The following is an 11,422-nucleotide window of genomic DNA, read 5'->3' on the forward strand; positions in this document are numbered from 1 at the left end:
AAAAAAAAAAAAAGAAATTACAAGCCTGGGAGATAATGGTGCACCCCTTGAATCCCAGCACTCAGGAGGCAGAGACAGGTGGATCTCTGAGTTCGAGGCCAGCAGAATGAGTTCCAGGACACCCGGGGCTACACAGAGAAACCCTGACTCAAAAGAGAGAGGGGGTATTCCATAGGGGGGGGGATTCTTAGAATGGGAAAGGATTCCTGCATTATTTGGTTGTTTTGATTAGACAAGATCTCCCTGTGTAGCCCAAACTGAGTTTGACCTCAGACTTCCTGCCTCAGCCAAGTGTTGGTATGTTACTTGTAGTCTACCAGACCCAGCTCCTGAGATTGGATTCCTGTTCTTCAGACCTGTCTGTCTGTACCTAGGTCCCCCTCCCCCAGCTGCAGTCAGCAAACACAGGGGAACTTATTTATGGCTTAGCCTGCCCCCTGGGATTCCGTTTTACCCACCTAGCTATGAAGCCTCAGTCCATGGAAGAACCACCCAGGGTGGGCACCGGGTTAGAATGACACAAGATCCTCACCTGCCCTTGCTCCCACAGGAAGTGTGTGAGCGAGTGCCCCTTGGGCTACTTTGGGGACACAGCAGCAAGACGCTGCCGTCGCTGCCATAAGGGGTGTGAGACGTGCACGGGCAGGAGCCCAGCACAGTGCCTGTCTTGTCGCCGTGGGTTCTATCACCACCAGGAGACGAACACGTGTGTGACCCTCTGTCCTGCCGGACTTTATGCTGATGAAAGTAAGTGGGCTGTCCACAGACACAAGCATAGATGAGTTGGCTCCCCTTCTGGACCGTGCTCCCCTATCTAGGGAGGGTTTCCTGGGCCCTTGGCTTCTTGTCCTCTCTGGTCTTTTGTGGGACCTTGCACCAGGCCAGGGAGTGAGGCTGTGAAGTCACAGAGGTCAGCAGTGATAGCCTGCTGCACAGTGGTAAAAGCACTGTTAAAATTAGTCCCACACACTGAGGGCGGGATGGGGAGAAAGGAGCTTGTCCACAGCTCATCCTCGCTATAGTGCTGTGGGCTTCGGTGCTTCCATAGCTGGAGGAGTGAAACTCACTCTGCAAGAGGTGAAAGAGAAGGTTTGTGCTAAGTGGACAGGCGGCGGACAGCTCTCAGATGAGCTGAGGACTTCAGAAACTCTGCAGGTATCACCCCGACTTTAGCCCTCTCATTTTAACCCCTGCACTGGTCCAGCCTGTCGCCTGTCATACCATGGCTGTTAGCCCCGGGGAGAAGGAGCCAGGAAAATTTTAAAGACATATCAAGTCATCAAGAAATGACTCCCTTTAGAGGTTAAATGGCAAGTCACATGGGAACATTTCCCAGGCTTTGGGAACACCTGTCAAGGCTGCCAGCCAGGCTCACTTTCAGCTGGACACACAGGCTCCTCATCTTGCCTGGCCAGGTCAGCCATCCTTCACCACTGTCCTGCTGGGCACCAGCTGAGTGTATGAGATGCCACCCACAGACCGCTCGGTTCTCGGGCCTGGCATGTAGCAATGACGCCAGCTGGGGTTTGATGAGGCACCTACCCAGATGAGCTTGGGAATAGAGCTTGGGAACACAGGCCGGACTGGGAGTACCCAAAAAGCTGCTGAGGAGGAAGGGTAGAGTCCTGCCTCCCTGGGAGAGGAGCCAGTGGCTTCCAGGGTACCGCAAAGGTTTATAAAGATCTGCACCTGATACTAATATACTCAGGGATTGGCTCCAGTCCCTGTGGCCATAAGCAGAACCAACGTGTCTCCTGTAGAAAAGAGCCACCTCTGAAGCCAGCGGGTCCTTTGACTTGATTGAGTTACTGCAGAGAAGGGATGTGGGAAGCTCAGGGTCTAACACCCAGGTTCATGGTCATTTCCTGCTCCCCTCTGGTGGGAATAGGTGTCATTACCAAGGCCACCAGGCGCGCTGGGGCTCATTTTCCATTCTGAGCCCCTCCGTGTCACCCTGCATTTCTGCAGGTCAGAGACTCTGCCTCAGGTGCCACCCGAGCTGCCAGAAGTGCGTGGATGAACCTGAGAAGTGCACCGTGTGTAAGGAGGGATTCAGGTGAGCCCGCCCTGAACTGGGGGAAAAAAAAAGAAGGCAGGATCCACCCTGTGTTTGCTTTCCAGAGAGTTTGCTTCTTTTCCTGAAAGCTAAAATGGCAAAGGCACAGAGCCCAAAGAGTCCTGGCTGTCAAGTCAGGGGACTGCTGAAGAAGAGATTTTGAAGGATGGCCAGGATCTCCACATTCTAGGCTGGGCTTGGAAAATTGGTTAAAGTAACAGTTGAACACATGAGATAACAATAGTTGCTGTTGGGATGTCGGGGGCGTTGGAGGAGTTCCTAGGAAGCGCATGGCACTTTCCTCTGCAGTAGCAAACCCCTCTACTCTAATTCCCCTCCTGGCCCAGGTCACAACTGCTGCAGTGGCTGGCCCACCCTCCTTCCTGGCCATCCTTCTGGTGGTGAGTTTTCCCCCCTCACCACCTCAGCTTTCTCCTTCATCCAGAAAGTCAACTTGGCTCCCTGAGGATGTCCCATCATTTCTTGATCCTCCCTGTTCCACAGCCCTATCTTAAATTCTTTTGTTTGTTTGAATCATTTACTGCAGCCAAGTGTCTCCTGTAATAACACTTGCATTTAGTGACATCAAATGCATATTACCAGTTACCATCCAAAAGTTTGGAAAGCATATATTAAGAAAGCTCTAGACACACCCATGCAGAGAGTCTAGCCCCATGGTCTCCTAAGAAAGAAAGAAAGAAAGAAAGAAAGAAAGAAAGAAAGAAAGAAAGAAAGAAAGAAAGAAAGAAAGAAAGAAAGAAAGAAAGTAAGTCATCAGGGCTTAGGACCCTCAGGGATTTCTGTCCAAATGACAGTGAGGCTAGGTGAAGCCCAAACACCTATATTTCTAGCAGATGCCCAGGTGAGGGGATGCTGTGGTTCAGACTGGGAGCAGCAGGTGCACTCCCTTCAAGGCTGCATCCCACTCACCCAGCTCATCCTCTTCTCCCACTGCCGCTGAGGCTAGAACTCACCTCAAAAGGGAAGCTCTGTAATGAGGAGCGATGGATGAGTACATAGAGAGCCTCAGCAACGGACAAGGCCTTACAAGCGTCTGCTCTTTCTGCAAGTGTTCCACCAATGGTGCCCCGTTTAACCTTTATAGCAACTTACAAAGTCATTGGTGTTACTCACAGTTTTCATGCAGGGGAGATCAATGAAGGTCCCAGAAGGCTCCGTGTGACTGCCTTGGTGACACTGCCTCCATCCTGCCCTTTAATATCAAAGTTTGGAGGACAGGAAGGGAAAGAAAGACCTTCCAACGTGGCACATCTCACTTGTTCCTCCTTTAAACCTGTTAGCTAGACAGAACAAGATTAGAAAAGCAAAGGGTCCCGGAGCCACAGCTCCAGGAAGATACCCCCCCAAAGGGACCACAGCTGAGAGAAAGGAGACATTTTATTAGAGGCCATGGCTGGGGGCTGAGAGAGGCCAGCTTTAATATCCTGAGCCCCTCTAGCACTGGTGTGGGCCCCCAAACTCTGCTAGCTGAAGGTATAAAGGATAGAAGACTGTGGATCCAGAGGAAAGGTGCCAAGGAGTCCAAGGTACCTATCTTTGTGTCCTGCGGGAAGAGCAAAGTCGGGTGGGGATGCAGGGGAGGAACAGCCTCTCGGCAGCCGTCACTCTGCAGGAGTGATGGCTGCAGTAATACGCTTTCACAGAGGAGCACAAACAAAGCAAGGGAAACATCACCAGCCATAATCCACAGAAAGCTTCCTTTTATTGCCCAATATCCTCTTCAGCTGTGACTTCAAATCATTGCTGTCACGTCACAGCTGTGAGAGAACAGCCTAGACCCTGACTCCCAGCCATTCATCTCTTTAGGGGGATAAACATTGGAGGGGTTCACAGGGAAGTTATTACAAACATGATTTAACTGTCCCGCATGGTGGCCCTGGCATCATAGTGAGGGAGAGGCCCAGGCGAGCATCCGCCATCTGTGGTGAGGAGCTCCCAACCCTGTGGGCATCACCCCACTGGGTGGAGGTGCAACACATGGTGGGTGGGGCTTTCCTACTCTACATATGTAGTGCAGAACACTTACATTCTGGTCATCAAAACATCCACTGGATATCCCATAATAAGCCTTACTTAATTCTCACACCTATCCACCCACACCTGGCACCAGAGCCCACAAGTTGAGAACTCAGTTCTCAATGTCGAACCCGCTTCTGAGGCTAGTCCCAGACCCCAGGGTGACCCATCCTGGCTTCCGGCTAGCTGTCGGAGTTCCCTCAGCCTTTTCTTGGGTCTGACTGCTTTGCTACTACATCCGTTCCCAGAACAGGGCGGTGGTTCCTTACTTTAGCCATTTATTACACAGGTGTTAAAAATGAGGCAGATGCAGTGCTTTTACACATGTAGCAACACTGGCAGGGTCAAGGACCTCCTGTGGAGTTGGGTGCAACACCCTCCCAGCAGGTGAATGGATGTGTTCAAAATGGTCCTTGAACTCATGGCAGTACCCCTGCCTCAGCTTCCTGAGTCATGTAAATGTTCTTGTTTACCAACTTGGAAACTCCAAATCATGTCTCTTGGAGTTGCCATGGAGACTCCATTATGGAAGCCTAAGTTAATGTTAATATTATTGGCCATTGGTGGCTAATTGCACCTTCAGTTTCTTTCACCACCTCTGAGGTTGGGGTGGTGAAAGTGGAAGTTCCTACTCTCTGATCAATGGTCTGTCTATCTGGCGACCAGTTTCCCTCATCAGGAAGCCACAGAAGAGCCCCCAGCAACCAGTTATCTCATTAGCATGCAAAATGACACTTATTGATTCTAGAGAGTTTTGGAGTTGTGTGCCAGGATGAAGACTAAATATATATTTCTAATTATAAATCACACCACAGGAGGACTCGCTGGAGCTGACAGATGCGCTCTGGAGCCTTTGCTCAATCTGCTTATCCGCAACCCCATTTACAATTGTGTATCGCACACAGTACAGTCCCGGGAACCAAAGGCATATAGTAGGTGGCACTTCTTTACCCTGCCATGTGCCAGACACTGACGGTTATATGTATTTGCTCAGTGAATCTGCCAGGCAGCTTTATGCCAGAGGAACCAACTTGTAGGAGGAAATGGGCTTTGCTGGCTCGCCTGGGGCAGCTGGTGGTGCAGCCAGGTCCTGCATCAGTGGTCTGTGTCCATGATGCCTTGCCGGGCTGCCTAGTTAAAGGACAGGTATATAGGCACTGATGGGGTAAGAAAGGAAGGCAGAAGCCAGATGTGGCAGGCAGCCAGATGCCAGAGGCTCTTGTTTCAAGTTCATGTAAAACAGGAGAGTTTTAAGTAAGAAAGAAACAAGAGCAGATCCAGGACTAAAGGTCAACCTCTCTCTCTCTCTCTCTCTCTCTCTCTCTCTCACACACACACACACACACACACACACACACACACACACACACACGTAGATCCTCTGGGGACTTAAACCAATAAGCTGGAACTAGCTTGACTCAGTGGCAACCGCTGAGTGCTCTAGATCTCCAGGGGAGTGGGGGATTTCTGATTCAAGTCTCAAAAAAGCTGTAGAGATAACCCACCCCAGCATAGGAGAAAGCTGGAAGCTCTGACCTCTTGCAGCAGGCTGGAGGCCTCAGAACCTCCAGCTGGCTTCAGGACGGCTTTGCCAGCTTTCATTAGCTGGGACCCCTCGGTGACACAAGTTGCTGTCGTGCTCTGATGACTTTCATTTCCTCCTGTGAAAAGCGTTTGAGGACAGATTCTAATTTAATTAGAATTTCGGGACAGACGTGGAAACTGGCCTACTTTTCTTCTTACCAGCCTGGCACGGGGCAGCTGCATTCCGGACTGTGAACCGGGTACCTACTTCGATTCTGAGCTCGTCAAATGTGGGGAATGCCATCACACCTGCCGGACGTGCGTGGGTAAGCTGTCAAGGCTTTGGCCTCGTTGGACCTTTGCATGCTTGCTCCCGGAGGTGAATAGGCCAGCTACCTTGAAATTCAGGAAGTTCTGTAACTTTGTGGGTTCCTGGATTTATTACAGAGTAAAATTTAAAGGCAAGGGGCTTAAAGTGTAATTCATGGATAGAGCATTTGCCTCCTGTGTAGGACCTCTGGGGAAAATGAGACTGTAAAAACACAAAGGTCCTCCTAGACTCCCAGGACTGGAGAGGAGAAGGAGGAGCTGCTGTTTACACAGAGGTGCAAGGTAGGGGAAATGAGACAGAGAGTAGTAATGGCTGCCCACCAGCATGAACTCAGGAATGCCACTCAACTACACACGTCAAGATGTTTGATCCAGTACAGTTCGGTATGTACCAGATACCAACAGGGTTTTTTTTGTTTTGTTTTTTTTTAATTAAAAACAAAACCACAACCCAAACTGCACAGAGAGACCCACTCTGAGCAAGCGGCTCTGGATTTCCCAGCTTTAAATCCTTAGCCATGCCTTGGTTTTGAATGCATAGCAAAAGCTACGAGCGCTTTTACACAAGAGATAGAGGAGGTTCAGCAGCGCATAAGCTGGCTTGCTTTAAAACTCTACTCTTGCTGCAGAATTAACTAAAATGTAGCACCATAAAGATTGAGAGGCCTCTGAGAGGTGTGGGGACAGAGCTGGGCGCCGCGTGATAAAACAGAACTTCAGTTCTCTGTAACCGTCTCCACTTATTCTGAACGTTTTATTCAAAGAGGGAAAGACTGCCATAAACAATTTTACATGCATTATAGTTCCCCACCGAGATTATAGCACAGATGTCTCCGGGCACAGGTTTTATGCAGAGTGTAGCGGGGATTTCATTCATTTTATTGGGTTTCATTTTGCAGTCATCCGCATGCGTTGTAAGTTATGTGCTCAGATCCGTTCCAGGTAAAGCATTCACCTCTGTTTTCTTCCCGCCCCCAGCACTTTGGTGCCTTCTAAGAAACTCATGTTAGATGGAGTTTTTGCTGCAGTGACAATATAAGAATTAGGTCTCAGCTAAATCTCATTTGCCATAAAACCATTTATTAAAAATGCCAGAAGGCAGGGACCGTCATCTTCTGTTATGGTCCCGTGGGGGCCTCAGGATGCTATCAGCTGTGCTACCCAAGTGAACATGCCAGAGGTCCCAGCATCCACAAGCCATGGGTGGTGCCGACCCGAGGCTACTGTGCGTGCCTTCCTCCACCCCATCCCTAGATAATCCCAGAAGGATCCAGGCTTAACCTTAGCAAGATGCTTTTCCATGGGTAGATGCCAGCTTTTCTCAGAGAGTTGCCCTTGCTGGTTTTTATGACTTGTTTTAAGTCCTGGTTTAAGAAGTGTCTCCAGTGCTGCCTGTTTAAATGTTAGAGTCACTTGAATCCATAGCATTGAGGACTATGGCCCTTTAACTCTTTTGATTTCAATAATTCAATTCGCTTGTCTCTCTTGGGGTCCCCAGACTGTCTAGCAGCCAGTGGCATTGAATCACTCGTATGTTTTCTTATCTCAGTTCCGTGTCTCCTCCATCCCTTGAAGCATTCATTTCAATATCAGACAGTTGTAAAGCTCTTAGAGGAGAGGAATTCTCCATGTCTCCTCATGGAGTTCTTTTTAACCTGTCCAGAACACACTTAACTCAAGGCAGTGATGGGGGCCAGAGCCTCCCCCTCTCCACTCACAGTCATCTGGAGCCCCTTGCTCCATGTCAAGGGTTATCTCCCTCGAAGCACCTGTGCCTGGTGACATCTTTAGTTCAGCATGGTGGCCTAGCCTGCCATGATCCAAGTACACTGAACTTTACGGGCCTGAGGCTCTCCTGACTACCCCCAGGGCTGGCGCCCAGAGCATCCTGGCATTGAGGGTGTGATCTTTGGCTCGGTGTTGATGGGTTGACCCATGGGAGAGGGAAGTGCTGCTTTGCACTTATCCACCCAGGGCAAGTGGCAGCCAGTGGACATGCGTACAGGCTCGCTAGATCACAGAGCAGTTCCCTAGGCCCTTGGGAGGGTTGACCCTGGCCCGTGCCTGGGAAAAACCCAACAAGAAACAGTAAGAAAAAGAAATACCACAACAGTTCCAGAGAGGTTTCAAAAGAAACCTTAGCACTTCTCACAGCATGTTTTTCTTGCCTCTACACAAGGGTCTGTATTTCTATTTGTGCTAGACCTAGCATGGTGGCTTAGCATAAGCATAGCCCATTGTGCTCTTATCATTAGCACTGTAGGGGCTCTAAATGCTGGGCACCTCTAGAGGCCGAATGGAATCCCTGAGAGGTTTTGAGTATGACATTCATTAGTAGTTATGAGAGTAGTTTCATAGAAAATGTGCTCACCAGCATGTTTTGTTGTTGAGATACATATACCATAAAGTTTACAATCTTAAGCACTCAAAAAAAAAAAAAATCCAGTTGACATATCGATACTGATTTTCGAGATTCCATGATCTCGTTCAGTGCCTGCATTCAATGCACGATGGCTAAGTCAAGGTCATGAGTGTTTCCATCTCCCCAAATATCATTTCTATTTGGGAACCCTCAAGGTCTTCCCTTCTAACTATTTGAAAACATGCCTGAATGTTGGATACTGTGGTTGTCCTATTCTTGCTATAGAATGGTTGGCATTGGTGTTTTTCATTAGCAACATACTAAACAAAAGCAACTTAAGGATGGATTTGTGTTGGCTTGTGGTTTGTGGATGTCCTCTGTTGTGATAGGGAAGGCACCATAGCATGAAAGGCTCTCTCGGTAGTAGAAAGAGTATGCACCAGCTGGCCATGCCGCATGCCCAGCTAGGAAAGAGAGATGCATGCTGGGACTTAGCTGGCCTCCTGCTTTCCCCCTTTTTATTCAGTCCTGCGCTGCAGCACATGGGGTGGTGCCACCCACATCGAGGGCAGTTAGACTTTACTGGAAATGTCCTCATAGACAAGCCAGAGGTCTGTCTCTAGGTGGTTCTAAATACACTCAAGCTGACAGTCAGGACATCACAGGCACATCAGGAGAACTTGCCCTCTGGGACTGTTCAGATGCCATTGTTTACACCCTCGCTATGCCTCCAGTTCCAGCACGGTCATTTTCAGATGCACAGATCAGAGGCATTAACCATATTCACATAGGCTTGTCATGGCCATGACCGTGGTCTTTATTCACCTCCAGGGTTCTAGCAATTCCCCCAGCTGATCCTGCAGCCAACATCTTTTTCTAATTTCTTCTTATTCCAGTGCCTCAAAGCCAGGCAGTGTGGAATACAACTTTGATCCCAGCGCTTGGGAGGCAGAGGCAGGTCCATCTCTGAGTTCAAAGCCAGAACTTGGTCTGAAGAGTGAGTTCCAGGACAGCCAGGGCTACACACACACACACACACACACACACACACACACACACACACAAACTTGTCTCAAACAAAGAAACTAACCTGAGAGAATCTTAGTTTGAGGGGTAGGAGGTTGGCCACACAACCACACCATAAGATATTCTTGTCAATTACAGAAGCCTCAAAACTGGGGCTCACTAGCCAGTCAGTCTAGCCTAATAGTGAGCTCTAGGCCAAAAGGAGGTCTTATCTCAAAAGTGATAGACAGTTTTCCTGAGGATGATATCCAATGTTGCCTTCAAGCTACACACACACACACACACACACACACACACACACACACACACACAGATACATATGCCTTCATGCCAAGAAAAAAAGTGAGAACCATGTGGAGATAGTTTGGGTGCTGTCTTAGTTAGGGTTTCTATTGCTGTGAAGAGACACTATGACCATAGCAGTTCTTATAAAGGACAGTGTTTAATTGGGGCTGGCTTTCAGTTCAGAGGTTCAGTCCAGTATCATCATGGTGGCAAACATGGTGGCATGCAGGGAGACGTGGTACTGGAGAGGTAGCTGAGAGTTCTACATCTGTACCTGTAGGTAGCAGGGAAAGACAGTGCGCCACTAGGCCTGTTCCTCGGTGACGTACTTCCTCCACCACAGCCACATCTACTACAATAAAGCGATACCTCAGTAATACCACCCCATGTGAGTCTGTGGGGGCCAGTGAATCTCAGACCCCATCACATCAGTGTTCACATGTTTGTGTTCTACCCTTGCAGCACAACTCAGCCTGGCCACTGAGTGGCTACTGAATGATTTTATCCTAAAGCTGATGGGAAAGGGAATACATGCAATCAAAGTCAGTCACCAAGGCCCTAGCAGTGCTCCCCACTGGTCTAAGCTTAGGCCTCTGGTGTTCCCATCTGTGAAGTGGGGAGGGTGAACTACCCCCAGAAGTCACATACCCAGCCCTCACTGAGCTCCTAGAAAGCTGTGTGGGCAGCCTGGGGACATCTGAGGGTTCCCACAGATATTCTAGAACACCAGACGTGTTCGTGACATCTGCTTCTTTTCCTGCACCTGTCAGGGCCCAGCAGAGAAGAGTGTATTCACTGTGCAAAAAGCTTCCACTTCCAAGACTGGAAATGTGTGCCGGCCTGCGGTGAGGGCTTCTACCCGGAGGAGATGCCTGGCTTACCCCACAAAGTGTGTCGAAGGTATAGTCTTCTGGGCTGTAGCCCAGGCTGATGCAGAATCGTGGTTATCTGGGCACTGCAGAAAGAGCAGCTGGAGGGCCAGGTGTGGTGGCAGTGCCCCTGGAGCCTAGGGGATTGACAGGCTTGGTCACCTGCTGCTGTAGGGGCCGAGGGCAGACAGGAAACCATTTACTGTGGAAAGGATGCCTGTAGTTAGTGACCACCAAAGTCACAAGCCAGCTGGCAGCCTTCAAACCTCTCTTAATGTCTAATTATTTGTGAAGCACTTTCCATATGCAGGCACTGGGTAGCAGTGGGCTAGGACAGGAAACAGAATTCACAAGGTGCTGTCACACAGCCCTCCCACCCCAGCAGCAGATGGTACAGAGCACTGGGCCTCAAGCCATGGTGTGGTATGCTTTCACATTGTAGGTGGTCAATGTGACCACATTTATGGGCGTTAACCCTTTTTCTAAGTTACATATTTTTAAACAAAATGGTCACGTCCTCATTGCAAAGCCAGTCCTGGCATAGAGAGTGCGCATGTGTTTTAACCCTCTTGTTCTCTGTCTAGTCCTCCCATGAGCTCACACACTTGGAAAGTGCCCCTGGACCCAAGGGTGCTCCCTTGTACTGTGGACATGGGCTGTTCCAGGAGCAGACGTGCTTTCTTCTATGCCTGACTGGCTGTGCCTTGTACTAGGTCAGGACATCGTTAAACTGGCCAGGAACAGGAAAGGCAGCCTGTAATATGAGCAAGAGGAAGGCATTTGAAGGTGACAGTGCTGATCCAGAGGAGGTGTGGTGCTGATGCTGTGGTGTGGTGCTGATGCCGTGGTGTGGTGCTGATGCTGTGGTGTGGTGCTGATGCTGTGGAGGTGTGGTGCTGATGCTGTGGTGTGGTGCTGATGCTGTGGTGTGGT

The 11,422-nt window shown here is 49.5% G+C and overlaps 1 protein-coding gene across 2 annotated transcripts in view; it reads left to right on the top strand.

Annotated features, from left to right (window-relative positions):
• Pcsk6 (proprotein convertase subtilisin/kexin type 6) overlaps positions 1-11,422 on the top strand; it is a 183,435-nt gene that overhangs the window by 166,067 nt on the left and 5,946 nt on the right. For both annotated transcript variants that reach the window (XM_021191532.1, XM_021191541.1), the window contains 4 exons: positions 551-747; positions 1,969-2,056; positions 5,840-5,943; positions 10,391-10,520. In XM_021191532.1, coding sequence (XP_021047191.1) covers positions 551-747; positions 1,969-2,056; positions 5,840-5,943; positions 10,391-10,520 — 519 coding nt within the window. The remainder of the gene's footprint in view (positions 1-550; positions 748-1,968; positions 2,057-5,839; positions 5,944-10,390; positions 10,521-11,422) is intronic.

Source organism: Mus pahari, chromosome 1 (genome assembly GCF_900095145.1).
Source record: "Mus pahari chromosome 1, PAHARI_EIJ_v1.1, whole genome shotgun sequence".
NCBI classification, from domain to species: Eukaryota; Metazoa; Chordata; class Mammalia; order Rodentia; family Muridae; genus Mus; species Mus pahari.